The 18,549-nt window shown below is 36.4% G+C and overlaps 2 protein-coding genes across 4 annotated transcripts; one reads left to right on the forward strand and one right to left on the reverse strand.

Annotated features, from left to right (window-relative positions):
- The first annotated feature begins 804 nt into the window (after positions 1–804).
- On the forward strand, positions 805–4,301 carry LOC136209933 (anthranilate synthase beta subunit 2, chloroplastic-like). Its single transcript, XM_066001566.1, has 8 exons — positions 805–1,036; positions 1,115–1,269; positions 2,899–2,969; positions 3,085–3,122; positions 3,219–3,329; positions 3,506–3,605; positions 3,760–3,895; positions 3,978–4,301. Exons 1-8 carry the CDS (start codon positions 922–924, stop codon positions 4,086–4,088), a joined length of 837 nt encoding a protein of 278 aa, XP_065857638.1. The 5' UTR covers positions 805–921; the 3' UTR covers positions 4,089–4,301.
- A 706-nt stretch (positions 4,302–5,007) lies between these two features.
- On the reverse strand, positions 5,008–13,863 carry LOC136209007 (protein PTST homolog 3, chloroplastic). Of its 3 annotated transcripts, none has more exons than XM_066000343.1 (13): positions 13,545–13,863; positions 13,230–13,349; positions 12,219–12,361; positions 11,415–12,140; positions 10,282–10,483; positions 10,109–10,172; positions 9,278–9,328; positions 9,135–9,188; positions 8,305–8,424; positions 7,805–7,929; positions 6,775–6,826; positions 5,994–6,144; positions 5,008–5,497 (listed from the first exon to the last, which is right to left on the reverse strand). In XM_066000343.1, the coding sequence occupies exons 1-12, from the start codon at positions 13,610–13,612 to the stop codon at positions 6,046–6,048; spliced, it is 1,824 nt and encodes a 607-aa protein (XP_065856415.1). In that variant the 5' UTR covers positions 13,613–13,863; the 3' UTR covers positions 5,008–5,497; positions 5,994–6,045. The 3 variants fall into 3 exon arrangements, with proteins under 3 accessions (XP_065856415.1, XP_065856414.1, XP_065856413.1); XM_066000342.1 differs by having other exon boundaries at positions 11,415–12,137; positions 13,439–13,863; XM_066000341.1 differs by having other exon boundaries at positions 13,439–13,862.
- Positions 13,864–18,549: the final 4,686 nt, after the last annotated feature.

Raw genomic sequence — 18,549 nt, forward strand, 5'->3', positions numbered from 1 at the left:
ATTCAGGAATGTCGAGAGTTATTTAGTCAACGTCTAAAATATAGCGTGGCGTATATTTCTAAATTAGCGAATGGAGTTACCTATTTTATAGCTATATATGCGCTTTCCAATGCTGATTTTTTTTTACTTCTGATATTATTCCTAATTAGCTTGAAAGTAGCTTATGTAAAGACTTTGATTATGAGTAATAATATTTCTTCTTTTCTTAAAAAAAACGTATTTATATTTATATTATATAATTTTTTAATACATCTTTCTATTTATTTTATTGTCTCCTTTCATTGATATAATTTATAATAATTATTATTATCATGTTCATGTTTTAAAATACCACCAAATGAGTTTTTAGTCTATTCTACTAGAAGGATTTACTATTTAACAGTCTCGATCCCATGCACCTTAATAAGCATGTAGAATTTGCTCATTCAACTTAATGAGCATGTAGAATTAGCATGTTCATGTTAGAATTTGCTTATTAGAATCCTAAAGTGGAGATTCAAAGCATCTTGAGACTTAGATTTAATAAGTCTATATCTAACGGTGAATGAGCAAATTCACTTGCTCATTAAACGGATTTAAATACGGGTTTGAAGCTTATCTTTTAGAGCTTCGATTAAAGAAGAGAAAAAATAAGTGAAAAACAAATACAAAGCTAATCTGAGCCGCTCAAATTTGATGGAGGGCGACGATTAGAATAACAGGATGGCTCCTGTTTCAATTCAACTTTAGAGAATCCGAACCCAACCAAAAACAGTAGGAAAATCTGTGAAATGGTGAAACTAATAATTTCATGGCAGCTACTCATCAGAATGAGAGCGTTTCTGATGCACAAACAGCCAAATACTGCAACAAACTTCCTTTTCTTTCCCCTTCTTCCAATATATACCCATTTCCCCCCTTTCTCTCTCACTCTCACTAACCATGGCTGCTTCTCTTCTCTCTAACCCTTCTTCTCTCCGATCAAAATCATCTTTCTCTCTCAAAACGCCGCTCAATCCTCTTTCTTCTCGTGCCTCTACTCTCTCTGTTCCTTCGAGTAATGCCCTTTCTCTTCCCTTTCTCTTCTGTTTTATATCTGTCTGAATGATTGATTGATTGTATTTCTGTTTGGCAGGAGTGACTTCTTTGGAGAAGAAGGTGAATGGGTTTGCTGCAAAATGTTCTATGGTCGCCACAAAATCGACTTCTCCGTTATCTGATAGTAGGGAGTTGCAGAATCCCTTAGTTGTCATTGATAACTATGACAGCTTTACTTATAATCTTTGCCAGGTTTCAGTCTTTTTCTTGTTAGATTTTGTCTGCTACCTCTTGAATTTGTTTATTGTTTTTCCCTTTTCCTTTCTGAACAACGTTCTAATTCTTGTTTGGGTGCTCGGAAATGTATAGATGAAATTCAAATGGTCTCGTGCATCTATATCACATGATATAAATGTAGGATTAATCAGAGCAATTATAATTGAATTGAATTTGTGTGCAATTGTAAGAATTTTATAGATTTCTTTTAGTACTTTGTCTTAGTTCGATTTCTTATGATGTAGATCACAGATGATCTGATGGATTTTTGTTTGTTGAATTGAACTTCTCAACTGAAGCGCACACATCCTATCCTTTGTTTGTTTAGCATGAATGAGTAATGCATTGAGATCTTAAGACTGAATTTTCATTTATGTGGTATGAGCAAAAGGGCTAATAACAGAAATTCTTTAAATTTCAGCATTTCATGAAAATGCATACCATTTGTCGCAGCCTGGAATAGCATAGTAATTTAAATCCTTTGGGTTGAAGTGAATATAAACATGGGAATTTTCTATAGATCTCGTACTTCCGTTACTGATATCTAGTGAGAGTATCACTCTCTTGGATCAACATCGCAGCAAACTGTTTTTAGTTTTCAGTCAAAAGAATAAAACATGACAACTTTTTCTCAGAAAAAAACCAAACATTTTGTCGCGTGGTGCTTAGACGTTGTGATTTTAATTTCTGTAGTTTACAATGTGAAGAATATAATGTCAGTGCTGGTTGTGCTTCCGACATCCGTTTCTGTGAATGTTATGTTTAATTTATCCATTAATTCCTTGGCGTTTAGTTGGTGTTCTGTTAGATTTTACTAGGAATATCTTGTCTTTGTTAATGCTTCTAATTCTTAACCGCGACAAGCAAAAGCTTTTTATGTCCTGATTTTGTCGTGTGGCGTCTTTTGGAATATTCGGTATGCTGAACTGATTTGTCTGATCAGTTTCCAAACTGTCTACAGACGACAATTTATCCATTCCCTCAGATTTAAGTGAATCTGAAAATGGCAAGTGTATTGATTACTATACTTATGTCTTAATTACTCAACTTATCTTTAAAGCTGTTTTGTTTTGTGGTGGGATGTCATTTGTCGTGATCTGTCAGCGATGTTTTTTTATTATTTTCTAGTTGAAAGTCTAGAAGATGACAGGAAAAAACTGCATGAACGCTTAATTTCGATGAAGTTTTGTCATGTGGCGTCTTGGAACATTCGGCATCCTGAACTGATTTGTGTGATCAATTTCCAAACTGTCAACAGACAGACAGTTTATTCATTCCCTCAGATTTAAGTGAATCTGAAAATGGATTGATTGCTATATTTATGCCTTAATTTCTCAACTTTTCTTTTGTTTTGTATTTGTCGTCATTTGTCGTGATCTGTCACCAATGTTTTTATTATTATTTTCTAGTTGCAAGTCTAGAAGACGACAGGAAAATCTGCATGAACGCTTAATTTCGATGAAGTTTTGTCGTGTTGTGTTTTATAATATTTTGAATTGAAACTGATTTACTTGATCAATTTCCAAACTGTTCCCCCATCACAATTAGCTTAATGTATTCTTACTTAAAAGCCATTGCACTTATACTTGTGGTTCTTTTCTGAAGTACATGGGAGAGTTGGGATGCCAATTTGAGGTTTACCGGAATGATGAGATAACGGTAGAGGAGTTAAAAAGGTAAGACTTCAAATTTTATGCAATTAACTGTCATTATATAAATATAAATCTCATATGATGACATTTAGGCCATTGGTGTTAGCTAATATGTAATATTTGCTTTTGATTTTTATAGGAAAAATCCAAGAGGGGTGCTTATATCCCCAGGACCAGGTTGGTAACATTTATTTATGATGCAGAATCAAAGTTCAGCCGGACGAAAAGAAGAAAAGAAAAAAATTGAATCATATATTACATTTCCTTGTGTAGGCACACCACAGGATTCTGGAATATCGTTAGAGACAGTTCTGGAGCTTGGTCCTCTTGTACCTTTATTTGGTGTGTGTATGGGGCTGCAGTGTATTGGAGAGGCTTTTGGGGGTGAGTCTTCTAATGCGTTTTATTAAAAGCTCTTAAGAGTCTTTCACTCTTCAAATTTGTACTTATTGAAACTTATTTTTTATGTTTCCGTTTGACTGGTGATAATGTTTTTGATTGTACATGTATACGATGGTGGCTGTTGGTTTTATTGTCCCTATTGTTTCATTGTGTTTCAGGGAAGATTGTGCGAGCTCCTTATGGTGTCATGCACGGGAAAAGTTCTCCTGTATATTTTGATGAGAAGGACGACAATAGCTTGTTTTCTGGGCTACCTAAGTATGTTCATTTTATCTTTCTCGTTATAAAAAAAATGTTCAAATTTCTAGTTTCATTTCAGCACATTATGTTTTAGTGAGATGTTAAGATATAGTCTACGAAGTTGGGTTGAGTTCGTTGACATATTCTCATTTATGAATTTTGGTTTTTCCAGTCCATTCACTGCCGGGAGATATCATAGCCTTGTGATTGATTCAGATACGTTCCCCAGTGAAGAACTTGAGATAACAGCATGGACAGCAGATGGACTCATAATGGCTGCTCGGCACAAAAAATATAGGCATCTGCTGGTGAGACATTTCTTACTGATAACTGGGGTTGGTGTAAGGTGAAATTGCAATTATTTGGAGCTAATTTTAAGTGAAAATGCAGGGAGTGCAGTTCCATCCGGAAAGTATCATAACAACGGAAGGGAAGATCATCATTCGTAACTTCCTGAAAATGGTAGATAGTAAAGCGCCGAATCTCAAAACTAGTAGCTGAGTTCTATTGTGTATGAACTTAATTATATTTCAGTTGCCTGTAGTTGAGTTCTATAGGAATCTTGTCGGGTTTGAAGACAGTAGTCGTTATCAGTGTAATCTTGTCGTTTTTATGGTTGGAAATGTTATTTCAGAAACTCTGATTGCTCCTATTACTGATAGTGAGATTAATGAAGGTTTATGGAGTATAATCAAGTTTGAATTGTTTCTTCAAGCATTATTTGGTTGTGATTCCTATATCTCAATCTCTAGAAAAGCGTAGTGATTGTAAGCCTATTTCATGCTGCGTTGTTTTTTAAATATTTTTGACGTAATTGATGTTAAAAAATTTAATAACGAGTAAACCAATTTGGTCTTTTTTTTATTGAAATAAAAATAAAAACAATATTGGTTGAAAATATTAAATATAAATCTAACACTTCCCTAATAATTCGAACAAATTTCAACCTTATTTTTTTTAATCAAAAGACCACAAATTTTTTTTCTTTCTCCTCTCTTTTTCTCTCTCTCTTCTTCATCTTCACAGTTGAGCTTCAACTTCTCTTTCTCACAGGAGAAAATCACTGATTGTCATGAAGGAAGCAATTCGCCCATTAAACAATGCCGTTTCGTACTTTACTAGCTGGAATGCAATGCATCTTTAATCACTCCTAAATTGATCCAATTTATCGACATTTTAAGTGATCTATATTAAACCCTTAGAAATTGACTCAACTTATCGACATTAAACCCTCAAAAGTACCATCTATGATGCTAAAAATATTAAACCCTCAAACGTACCATTTATGATGCTAAAAATAAAATTACTCTTGGATGACTATGAAAAATGTATTTTGTACTTTATTTCATATAAGCTCCTTGAATGAATTAGAATACTGATTAATCTCTAGCATGTTGCTGAAGAATAAAAAATGCAAAGATTAAATGAAGAATTGCAACCATATACAGTTGTGAATCTATGAGTTCGATTTCTCACGTACGAATAGAACTTCAATTAGAAGATTGATCACTTAAAAGGTGTCTAATCAACCTCATCGAACCATCTATTTACCCAAAAGGAACATATAGCCCATATTCAAAAAAATTGATCCTTTCTAATAAAGAATTTACATAATTCTGCTGAAACTACACCTAAACAGCCCTCCTCTTTATTCATTAAAATTTGCCTGCTTGTTAACAGACTCACTGAGAATCCTGTAACCAGATTTCACCTACTGTAATCTTTCTTCTTCCTCTTCAGCGCATCGATGTCTGCTTGTTCCTGCAGCAAAAGTATACAGCAACGCCATCCCAATGAACATGGAAAATTTATACACGGCACATCCAGAGTTCAAGACTCTTGCTTGCATTGACCCAGAATCTCCAAAAGCTCCAAGCTTTTCAATGTTTTTCTGCTACTCCTGTGCCACACTGCAAGCAAGAAACCAGGAAAAGTAAGCTTATGATATATATACGTATAGTTTCCTTATTATCATCATTGCAGTCTGAAGTCATTTTAGAAAACCGTCGCAAACAACAAACCACCAATACACATCTCCGGAGGTGTATAGTTGGTGGAAGCCGGAAGTACCAAGTGTAAATACCACCAAATTACTCTAGTGACGGGCTGAATGGTTAAAGCGACTTCCTTCGGGGCGACAAAAAGGCTACTCAATGGCGGTTGGACCCTCTCCTCCTACGATGTCGAAGAGCTGATTTTTTTTCATGTGTCTCATTCCATATTATAATCAATATAGAATGAATTCATTACTAGCTAGGACTTGGAAGGTGTAATTTCTCTCCTATTTTAAATATTGAATATTTCATATCGAGTTTTATATCAGCGGAAAAGAGTTGAGAAAAACAAAACTTGAATAGTCTTTCAAACTAGTGCAAAGTATCTGAGTGAGAGTAAGTATTTAATTACCTCAAGGTTAGATAGAGAGCTAGAACTCCTAAGCATGATGGCTAGAAAACTTTCATCTGATAACTCGGAGAATGTTGTTACAAATTCCCGCCTTGGTGATTGACTCTCTCTCTTCATCGACGGTCCATTCGCCATCAACAATGAATTTAATCTGCAATTGTAATAAATCAAATTTGGAGAATAGTTACATTATAGAAGGTGAAATACAGACAGAAGAAGGTAGAGCTCAGAAAAATGTACTACGCATCTCACTCAGAGAAATATGACAGAGAGAAGAAGACATATTCTGTGAGAAATAATTGGGGGATTCCTTAGTTAATTGCTAGAATTAGGGGTGGCACATCGTGTTTTTATCGTGTCAGTTATCCGAGTAGTGTCGAATGAGCCACCCTAATGCAACACAAAAAGTTCCATGTCGTAATGGTGTCAACCCACTCGGATTAGTGGCGTTTTAGTGTCATGTTCGCTGATCACATATGATTTTACTACCTCTATAATATTTTGAAACAAAGAAGGAAATAGTAATACTTCTAAATATTTATGTTATTTTTGGATTAGCATGTTTAACTCGACCATCCAAAAGTTTAACCCAAAATCTATTTAATAAACCCCTAATATTATGTTGGGCTCATGTAATGTGTTCACAGGTCACGTGTAATATTACTCTCTCTTTTAAGAATGACATGTAAAAATATGGGATGTTTAGAATCGTGTTCACTAGAATTATAATATTATTACTTCTATTAAGGTGACGTAAATCTTTGGCAGAAGAAATTCAGACCTCATAGAGACCAGGATATAGCCACAGCATTGTTGACCAAAGTCTGGGTTGCCTGGAAAAAACATGTCACCACAACGAGAAAACAATTCATTACCAATTTCAATAAAACAAAATTGAGAAATAATCTCAAGGGAAAAGGACTAAAACAAGAATTATTTGGGACTAAATGTATGGTGCAAAGGAATCGGTATGTTACAATCATGGCCCCTCAACTATAGCGCTACTAACATTATAACCCCTAAACTTCGTTTCTTAACATAAAAATCATTCAACTTTACATTAAAGTCCAAATCAACAAAAATGCATTACGTCAAGAAATAAAGTTTAGGGGCCATAATGTTAGTAGCGTAATAGTTCAGAGGCCATGCATGTATTTTACCGGCAAAGTAATCAAACTGAGACAGGAGAATTTTGATGACTTAATGTAATTGACACTTATGGAAGGAATTAAAGAAATAGACTCATAGTAACACATTAATAAACATATAACACTCTGCAAGAACGAGGATAAATTGCAATGACAGTACCTGAAGTTTGAGGTCTGTTTCGCAAAGGTAACTTAACTTCGTTTTCTTTCAATAAAGTTATTGAACTTCACTTTTGATTTCAATAAAGTCATTCCGACCAATTTGTGCACAAATATGTAGTTGACAATAAGCCAACTAAGTGTCGTGTCGGACAAGGATATGATTTTCTAAAAATATTTTGTGGCTTAGGATGTGTCACGTGGCCGTCACGTATCTGCCACGTCAGCCATAAAAGTCAGATATATTCGACGTGGTGCTTAGTTGAAATATAATCAATTATCTTATGTCACGTCAACATTCCGGTATGTTTTTGCACACAAATTGGCCGGAATGATTTCATTGAAACCAAATGTGAAATTCAGTGCTTTTATTGAAAAAAAATAAAGCTCGGTTACCTTTGAAAAGACTGTCTATACATTTTATCCGCAAGAACATACGTAACTAAAACTTAACCACTGCAACATGATGGTAAACAAAGAAACTATGCTTATTAATTTGGGCACCTTGATCCAGTAGAATCTACATTACTAGAAGATGGGTAAGGATCCATTTTTATTGGGTGATGCCAGCCATTAAAGCTGCCTGCAACCTCCACAATTTCACCTTCCCCACTGTATTGGATGTTAACCTGATAAAAACATGACACCTTGTCAGTATCATAATCAAGTAATCCCAAACAGAAAGTTCAGAAACTAAACTTTCATTATTACAAGTTTTTTCAGGTATAAGATTATCTGATTTTAATCTATTATAATCGAAATCATGTCTTTGACTGTCCTGAAGTTTATTAGGTATATAAGATTGTGCGACTTCCTTCTATTCTTAAAAGATTGGAATTGAACCCTCGACCAGTTGGTCTAAGAGAATCTGATACCATGTGTCAAGGAACCAATTGACCTAAATTTAAGTTGATAGGTAAGGTGCGAGAATTGCTTTTATTATTATCTCTGACAGTCCTAAAATAGTCAATCTTATGTGCACGGAAAGTTATCCATAACGATACCTCCACTAATCCAGAAAGGCCCTCTTCAGCAGCAAGTAACTCAGCTTCTTTTTCTGATATAAATTTTTGAGCTTTGATAATCTCTGTTTCGGTCTTCATTTGCAAGTCAGATAAAGAAAGCTGCAGGTAACAATCAACAGAGCAAACTGATTAAGGCGTCAGAAACAGTATGTGTAAAAGAATAAAGATGCACATGAAGCATTTGTCAAAATTTGCAAACACCATCCAACCTCTGAAATCCGGGTTAATTACATCCATGGTCCTCAAACTCTCAGAAATGAAACAGAATTGCCACAAAACTTAAATTCTTAATGAGAAACCTCTTGTCGTTTGACTTCGTTTCTTCTGTGGCCAGAAATCAGTAAACCCGTTTGCCGGAGATGCCACATGAATCTCAAGTCATTACTCTTTTGACATGAGAGTTAGGGATGCAAGTAAAAAAAAATTACTTTTGTTGATTTTTTTTATTCCCTGCGTGGTTAAAAATGTTTGACACGGCACCCAAGTGACATCTCCGGCAAATGAGTTCGCTAATTTCCAGTCAAATGGTGAGGGGTTTCTCGTTACAAAATAATGAAATTATGACAATTTCATCCATTTTTTATAATTGGACCATTAGTGTAATTAACCCCATGAATTTCAAATATCAATTTAAAGATCCTAATATATACTAAACCATGCTAAGGAAAATGCTATTATGATTAGAGCAACAAATTGGACCGATCTGGCCCGAAATGTCAAGTTGAAGGATCAATCAATGCCCAAAGTACATTCCGGGTAAAAAGATCCCACGATCCTCAGTCTAGCTACTTAAATGAAGTAGGGCATACCTTTTCCTTCTCAATCTGTTCCTTCATATGGGATAGTTCCAACTCCTTTTGGTGCTAAGAAACAAATATATCCAACAAGTTAGCCAATTAAATGAAGTTACATTATCAAATAACTAGAAAACCAGCAAGAACATGATTGTTACCAGCAAGAACTTGAGACGATTTATCTGAACATGATTGCCACTTACGCTGATCTGTATCAGAAACATAAAAATAAATCTTAAGACAAAACAGTATATGAAACCGCAATGAAAACTGTAAATAAAGGCCTAACTCTCCACAACAGGTACTTCAAAGTAGGAGGATTGTTTCACACAGTGGTTTTCACCTGGTCAGTCACTGACCAAGTGAATTTGGTCGGTCACCGGTAGATCAAAGAGGTGTAAATCTAAGCCATACGATTGTTTTAATCTCCACCTTATGATTTTAACAAGTCTAGATCTAACGGTGACTGGCCAAATTCATTTGATAGTCACTGACCAGGTGAAAATCACTGTTGTTTCACATATATAAGAAGTCGTATATTTACGAAGCAATGTGGGATATCTGACACACACACCTTCACACTCAGAACCATAGGGAGGGTGAAGCAAATATTTACGGGTGACCCAACATTTAGTATAGGGCTATGATACCACATAAATAAGGACCTAGCTCACCCCAAAAGGTACCTCAAATGAGGAGGAAAAGGAGCCATATAGTCTCTATTTAAGCAAAATGAGATAAAAAAAAAAAAAGGGCGGCCCGGTCGCACTACGCGTCCCCGCTGAGCGAGGGTCCGGGGAGGGGTCCCACCACAAGGGTGTACTGGGGGCAAGCCTTCCCCTGCCAATTTATTTGGCAAGAGGCCGCTCCTAAGAATCGAACCCGTGACCTCTTGGTCACACGACAACAACGTTTACCGTTGCGCCAAGGCTCGCCCTCTTTAAGCAAAATGAGATATTTAACGAAAAAAAGAAAGACATTATAACAACCTCATCATCCACATCCTCCCTCATATTAGAGCTGGCTAGATCTTCGGCTGACAAATCATCGTTCCTACAAATATTTGAAAACAATAGGAGATGCACTTAGAAATAGAAGGGTAAAAAGAGCAACAATAATGGCCTATAAAAGTAAAATGAGTTGCAAACTTGGATCTACCAACCTAACAAGATGGTTTGCCCGCGCAGGAATCCTAAACTGTTCAGACATGCTCCCATTTGATGCTGAAGCAACACCATTTCTGATAAATGCATGTTCACGGTTTCCTTCAGAAGGAGACTTCGACCGACTTTCAGTCTCATTTTGGGGTTCAATGAATCTTTCACTTTCTTCTGTTCTCTCATCTAACGTGCCGTAGACATCATCTGATCCACAACAAGTCATATACTCAGCTTCAATTCCCAAAGACGTCAAATGAATGTAGATAGACACCATGGCAAGTAAGCTATGTTGCAAGGAAACTTTGATTTTAAAGCATTTCACGTTTCAGGAACCGAAAATCTCGGAAATGTTTCAGAATCAGATCAATGCTGGTCACACATATTCAAGAAATTGGAAACTCGTATCTTAGAATTTGAAAACTGGTTTCCTAGGATGTAATGTGTTTTCAGAAGTAGATCAATGCTAATCACACATGTTCAAGAAATCCCCAGTATTTTCTAGATCATCTTCTACAAGTTTTCAAAATGAAAAATCTCTTTTTTTCCCTCTATTACGCAACATAAATGTAATTCTTTTGATGTATATAAACATACATCCTTAACAACAACAAAGCTTTAGTCCCGAAATGATTCGGGGTCGGCTAACATGAATCATCATATGAAACCGTGCAATCAAGTCGTGTCAGCGACACAAATTCTCTCCCTCCACTCTGTCCTATCCACTACCATATTCTCCTCAATCCCCAATAAACATACATCCTTATAATATTAAAATTTTTATAGATACTCTTATATTTTTATTATTTACATGTTTTCCCCACATTTCCTTTTTCCTATATCTTTTACGAGTGTCCTTTCTCAATATCACTTTCAGTTTCCGCATTGGTTTCCCTTTCCATGTAACATAGCAAGCAAGGCATTGATTTTACGAGAAAAAAAAAGAAGACGAAAATTGACGATCAGATCAACATATATCAGTCAGTTGAAGAAAAAGTATTCAAGGGACATATGAGAGATTTCTTTGAGCTCAATGAAAAATTCCATTCCAAAACCATGCCTCTGTTGTCCCGTTGTATCACAAGGAAAAAACAATTAACGAAGAACAATTTAAATAGATAAATTTCAATAATCTTACCTCCAATAGCATCTAATTCTCCATCTTGAATAAATTTAGCTACTTTATCTTCCAAAGAAGTATTTGCAGCAAGATCCATAGGCACAAGTTCATGATCACCACGATTGAGACCCGAAACAACGTTAACATCATTGGCAGGATACTTCGAGTATGAAACTCTAGGTGAATGTGAAACGGGTTCAGCCATAACGTTGGCCTTCTCGTCCTGAGATTGTGAATTTTTTCGGGCCTTTTCCTCTGACAAGTAATTATCTGAAGTTTCTTCGGGAATGCAGTCGATGACATCAGACTTGGTCTCTAAATTCTCATTCAATTTACCATGAAACTTCACCATGATCAAAACTTGTCTCGATGAGGAGTTATCTTCGGCTGTGCTCCAGACCTCTCTGTCGTTATGTTCTTCCTTGTCATAGGATGTTGACAATGAACTATCTTCAACCCCATCTTGAAGTTCCTCATTCTCTGAAGATGTGAGTTCCTTGACCATGCTTTTAACCACAAAAGTTTGCCATCCTGCATTCGATGATTCATCGGCCGATGATTCTTCAGATATCCGATGGTCACTGTTACTGCTTTCAGGATTAATGCCTACGCTGCTAGAGGACCGATGGTCACTGTAACTGCTTTCAGGATTAATGCCTGCATTGCTAGAATCATCCTCGATGATGCGAATATCAGTTGAAGAACTATCTTCAACAATATCCTCCACCTTCTCATCCTGACCTTCTAAAGAACACGAGTCGATCAACAAAACGGAACTTCAAATAAAGAACCAAGAACATATTAAGAAAAACATATATTGACCTGTATTATGACTGATTGCATCTTGTTGTTCTGCTAATTTTTGCTCTACATTGAATCCACTAATTTCTGCTTCTCTGGAGTTTGAAAGGAGATCTCTAACAAGTTTATATCCTCTCCTCCTCACAATGTTTGCAAGATCAGTCCTTTTCAATTATTTGCCAAAAACAGAAAACTAAATAAGTTTACCAGCACAAGTTTAGTACCATAGTTATTAAAAGCGCAAGACGCACTAAGACGCAAGGGGTCCTGGAGCCTATGGGCAAGGCTCAAGCGCCCCACGACACAAGGCGCATTAAAACAAAAATAATATATAAAATCATAAATAACAAAACAACAACAAAGCCTTAGTCCTGAAATGATTCGGGATCGGCTAACATGAACCATCATACAAAACCGTGAGATCAAGTCGTATCAACGACATAAATTCTCTCCCTCCACTCCATCCTATCAATTACCATATTTTCCTCAATCCCCAATAAACTCATATCACTCTCGATCACCCTCTTCCAAAGTTGCTTAGGTCTTCCCCTACTCCTCACATTGCATCCCTTTGCCACTCTTCAGCCCTCCTAACCGGCCAGCGCATCAAGCGCTCTTCGTCTTACATGGCCAAACCACCTTAGTCGGTTTTCCCTCATTTTATTCTCAAAAAATATAACCCCTACTTTTGTCCTAATTATTTTATTACTCCACACATCCATCTCAACACTGCCCAACACTATTAGACATACCGGGGTCACAAAGGAAACCCGTAGCACTCTTCCACTTCGACCAAATTTAATCCTATGAGCAACGTCTCCATCCGCTTCTCCATCCGTTTGAATAATAGACCTGGAAGCAATCCGAGCCCTGGACAACCCTCCCATCCAGAGTGATTGTCCCTGCCTGCCTCCCTACTCCTATAGCCACTAAAGTGCAGTGAATAGTCAAATACTAAATCATATCCAATTATCCATAACCTTGATCATAAAATGCATGAAATAAAAATCCCAAATTAATAGAGAGTCCAACCTTCCATGAGCAGAAAACTCCTTCATTGTGGGAAAATGACCCTCTGGAAGTCCAACACCAGAGATAAATTCTCTAATGTCATTGCAAAGCTCTTCATTGCTCTTCACATTATTCCTGCGCCTAAAATCACCAACCCAGAATCAAAAACAAAACAAAAAACAAAACCCATCAATCATATAGCTGTAAAAGCAAAATATAAGAATAAAGACCTGGACTTTTTGGCAGCACAGACGCAAATTCTGAAACCTTTTCGACGTGTACGAAGATGGGTATTCAAATTAAACCTGAACTCAGCCTGATTTGGGGAAAACTTACGAGAAGGAAGCAAAAGGAAGCAAGGAGATTGATAAAGCGTCGCCATAAGAGAGTTGGTGGGCAAGCATTGATAAATTTGAGAGCTTGATCTTGGTGGGGAATGAGTGTATAATGATGAAGTTTAGAAGTGATAATTGTTCGATCGATTGAACTTTAATTGTAAACTTTTGCTAATAGATTGTCAAATGTTAATCATAGTATTCTTTCTGGAACTAACTCAAAGCTCTTCCTTTTGAATGTGACTGCTCACAAAATTTCCGCCGCCCATTGGTGAACAGTAAGTTTTCTTCAACCTCAATGAGTATCAGAATGAATATAAATTTGGAATTATCCTTTGGAAAATACATGATGAGGTCTCTATTTTTCCGGAAGTTTGTTGATTAACCTCTTCATTTTAATTGGGCACATTAAAGGGCTAAAAGCATTTAAGGCTTAGATTTAATAAGTTTGGATCTAACGCGAATGACCAAATTAGCTATCACATAATCAAATATTAAAATAGGATGATATAGGTTTAACATTTAAAACGAGCAATAATTTAGGTCTCAATAACGGAACATGACATGTCATAATATCATTTATATTATTTTATTAAGTTCGATAATGGAGTAATATGAATAACGTCTCACGTTCCATTATGAAGACCTAAATTAGTATTCTTTTTTAAACGTTAACTTAGATTGTGTTATTTTTATACGTAGAGTCTAAACCGATACTTCAAAAAAAAACCTTAACTTAGGTGGCGTTTGATAAAACTTAAAATTAAGTGATGAAAAAATAAGTACTGAATTTTAAGTGCTAAATATTATAAATGCTGAAATTAGTAAATGATATAAATGTTTGATAAATACTAAAAATAAGTACTGAATTTAAAAATATTAGTTAATAATGTTCAACTTAAATTTTAAGTTAAATCTTTTGACTTATCAGAATAAGTGATTCTGCGACTTAACTGAAATATTTAAGTTGTGTTATCAAACAATCTTAAACTCAATAAGCACTTCACATATTAATTTTAAGTGTTGAAACTGGTTATCAAACAGGGCTTAGTTTGGAGTTTTTGAACTTTTTTTTTACCCAAATAAATTTAAGAATATTTAGTTGAAAAATAATTGCTAAGACTTATTTTGGAACGAAAAATATTCTAAATATAACAGTTTGATCCGAATATGCGGTTATCATCTTTATCTTTATGAGAAGTTTAACAAAATCTTGATCGGATGTTCCTAGGAGCCTTATAGAAGGTTCGGATGCAGATACACGAGAGGCCAACAAGGGATACTAAATTCAGAACTCAAAGATATGGTTAAGAGTTAATACGGGATCGTTTCAAACTCCTTTCATTAAGGCCAAGAGTACGAGATTCGGATAATAGTCAGCATCGGTAGCCAAAAGATAAAGGTTCACTAGTGTGAACACAATAAAGAAAATGTGATACATGTGTAGGTTTTCTACTGTGATATCATGATCTCCTAGTAGGAAAATCACCGACCACAAATTGACTGGCTTGAACCATGTTGACTGGTCCAAGACTGTCAAAATTTACCTTCACAGTATTAGGAAAAGTTGTCACTTATCTGATGCTCCGAACACAAATGATGAGGATTGGATGGAGGACGATGCTCGGTTATTCATTCAGATTAAGAATTCAATTGATACGAGTATCGTCGGTGTGGTTCAACATTGTGAGTATGTTAAAGAACTCATGGATTTCTTGCAATTTGTATACTCTGGTCGAGGTAACATCTCGCGCATATATGATATCTACAAGTCTTTTTACACTGCTGTGTGACAGGGTCAATCTGTTCAGAACTACTATATGCAACTAATGCAAATTTTTTAATAGTTGAAAGAGTTGGTGCCCTTGAGTACTGATATTAAAGTCCTACAGACTCAATAAGACCAAATGTTTATTCTTAAATTTTTATGTGGACTTGGCTCCGAATATGAGGGGGTTACTTCTCAAATTCTTTCTGGTGCTGATATTCCTGACTCTTAAGAGGCTCTTACTCGTGTTCTCTGTAATGAGCTTGTTATCTCTCCACCTCTTGTTGTTCCCGCCTCTAATGCTCTTATCAATCACAAGAATGAGTCTAACCACTTTTCTACGGGTCCGACTAAGGGTATCACTTGAGATGTTAAACACTCGAGAGAGGGAAGTTGCTCTGTTGTGTGCTATTATTATTATAAGCCTGGTCATATCATGCATACCTGCCAGAAACTACACAACAAAAATCCATGGCATCGGTTTGCTCATGTTGCCACTACTGATGTTGCATCCTCCTCATCAGATCCAACATACACACTTACTGCAGTTGAGTATGCCACGTACTAAGAAACATTAGTTGCACGACATTCATCTTCATCTATCACTGCTCTTCCCGAGTAAGGTAACACAAATAAATGCCTTCTTTTGTCTTCCTCAAAATGGGTTATTGATTCTAGTGCCACAGACCACATGACATGTAATTCAAAAAATGTACCGTCTTACTCTCATACTTTTCCTTCCCATGTAACCCTAGCTGATGGAAAAACTTCATCGGTCATTGGCTCTGGCACTATTAACCCCACTCCTGCACTTTCTCTTTCCTCTGTCCTTAATGTCCCACGTTTTGATTTTAACTTGATATCCGTGAGGAAACTTACTCGTTCATTAAATTGCTTTATCTCATTTTTTTCCTGATCATTTTATGTTTCAGGATCTCCTGACGAAATAGATTATTGGTAGTGGACAAGAATCCGGAGGTCTCTACATGTTGGACACTTATGTTAGACGACCTATTAATTGCTCCACCATATCCACTCCATTTGATGAGCACCGTCGGTTAGGACACCCATCTCTTCCTCTTTTGAAGCAGTTGTGTCCTTAATTTCAAAAGTTATCTACTTTGGATTGCGAGTCGTGCCAATTTTCTAAACACCATCGTGTGTCTTCCTCTCCGCGAGTCAATAAGAGGTCCAATTTTCCCTTTGAATTAGTTCATTCTGATGTTTGGGGACCTTGTTCGGTTGTTTCTAAATTTGGTTTTAAGTATTTTGTTACCTTTGTAGATGATTTTCACGTACTACATGGTTATATTTAATGAAAACTCGCTTCGAATTATTTACTCATTTCACTGCTTTCTGTGCTGAAATTAAAACTCAATTTAATGTCTCAGTTCACACCTTAAGAAGTGACAATGCTAAAGAATACTTTTCTGGACCATTTCAAACTTCCATGCTCCAGAATGGTATTTTTCATCAATCCTCATGTGTTGATACCCCATCTCAGAATGGTGTAGCTGAACATAAAAATCATCATTTAGTTGAAACAACTAGAGCTCTTTTATTTCAAACACATGTTCCTAAACAATTTTGGGATGATGTTGTTTTGACAACCTACTTTCTTATCAATCGTATGCCTTCCACGGTGTTACACGGTGAGACTCCTTATGGTACTCTATTCCCTACCAAACCGTTGTCCTATCACACTACGAATTTTTAGGAGTACTTGCTTTGTTCGGGATGTTCGACCATAAATTACTAAACTTGACCCCAAAGCCCTAAAATGTGTCTTTCTCGGCTACTCCCATTTCAGAAAGGGTATATATGCTTTTGTCCATCTCTAAATAAGTATCGCATATCTTCTGATGTCACATTTATAGAACGCCTTCCATTCTTTCCCACATCATCTGATTTACCTCCTACTCTAGATGACGCTAATGTGTTAGTCTATCAAGTCCACCATGCTCCACCGTCTATGCCCCCAACTACGCCTAAGCCACTAATCATTCAGGTATATTTTTGCCGTCAGAATCTATTTGCTTCTAGTCCAGTACCAATATCTGTTCCGCCATCAGATCCACATTCCCATACAAGTCAAGACGACCCTAATCTTCCTATTGCCCTACAAAAAGGTAAACGTTCCTGCACCTACCCTCTTTCAGCTTTTATTTCTTATACTAACCTCTCACCCACTTCATGTTGTCTTGTTACTACTCTTGACTCTACTTTGTTCCTAAATCCGTCTCGGATGCCTTATCACATTCTGGTTGGCACAATGCAATGATCGATGAAATGAATGCTTTAGATGCTAACGGTACTTGGGATCTAGTAGATTTACCTTCTGGCACAAAGTCGATTGGATGCCGATGGGTGTATGCTATTAAACTTAATTCTGATGGATCAGTGGCTCGCTTGAAAACATGTCTTGTAACCAAGGGGTATACTCAGACCTATAGGGTCGATTACTCTGATACGTTCTCTCTGGTGGCTAAAATGGCCTCCATTCGACTCTTTATCTCAATGGTGGCATGCTCTAATTTGCCCTTACATCAATTGGATATCAAAAACACATTCTTACATCGGGACCTTCAAGAAGAATTCTATATGGAGCAACCACCAGGGTTTGTTGCTCAGGGGGAGTATGGCAAGGTCTGTCATCTTCGTAAATCTCTATATGGCCCGAAACAAAGTCCTCGAGCATGGTTTGGGAAGTTTAGTTAAGCAGTTGACAAGTTTGGGATGAAGAAGTGCAAGTGTCATCGTTCTATTTTCTATAAACACTCAACATTGGGTATCATTCTCTTTATTATCTATGTAGAAGACATTATCATTACAGGAAGTGATATTTTAGGAATTTCATCTCTAAAAACCTTTCTCCATGGTCAATTTCATGCCAAGGATCTGGGAGCTCTAAAATACTTATTGTGAATTGAAGTATCAAGAAGTAAGAAAGGAATCTTCCTGTCTCAAAGAAAATATGTTCTTGATCTATTGTCAAAAACAGGAAAATCTGGAGCTAAGCCTTGTAGTGCACCTATGACTCTGAATTCACACCCCACATCAAAAGAAGTGCAAGTGTCATCATTCTATTTGGTAGGAAAATTGAACTATCTTACAGTAACTAGACTTGATATAGCATATGTTGTCAGTGTTGTTAGACAGTTTATGTCTTCTCCCACCATTGATCATTGGACTGCGCTATAATAGATCTCATGTTACTTAAAAGGAACTCCTAGACGAG

The sequence above is a fragment of the Euphorbia lathyris genome, chromosome 10 (assembly GCF_963576675.1).
Source record: "Euphorbia lathyris chromosome 10, ddEupLath1.1, whole genome shotgun sequence".
NCBI classification, from domain to species: Eukaryota; Viridiplantae; Streptophyta; class Magnoliopsida; order Malpighiales; family Euphorbiaceae; genus Euphorbia; species Euphorbia lathyris.

Bases quoted from the DNA above. Each gene is read 5' to 3' on its own strand.
- LOC136209007 (XM_066000341.1), bottom strand. From the start codon at position 13,590: ATGGCGACGCTTTATCAATCTCCTTGCTTCCTTTTGCTTCCTTCTCGT. The intron at 13,350-13,438 runs GTCTTTATTCTT...TGGTGATTTTAG, and splicing joins TGTGCTGCCAAAAAGTCCAG to GCGCAGGAATAATGTGAAGA. The intron at 9,329-10,108 runs GTTGTTATAATG...TTTCTGATACAG, and splicing joins GGGAGGATGTGGATGATGAG to ATCAGCGTAAGTGGCAATCA.
- LOC136209933 (XM_066001566.1), top strand. From the start codon at position 922: ATGGCTGCTTCTCTTCTCTCTAACCCTTCTTCTCTCCGATCAAAATCA. The intron at 1,037-1,114 runs GTAATGCCCTTT...TCTGTTTGGCAG, and splicing joins TACTCTCTCTGTTCCTTCGA to GAGTGACTTCTTTGGAGAAG. The intron at 3,330-3,505 runs GTGAGTCTTCTA...ATTGTGTTTCAG, and splicing joins TATTGGAGAGGCTTTTGGGG to GGAAGATTGTGCGAGCTCCT.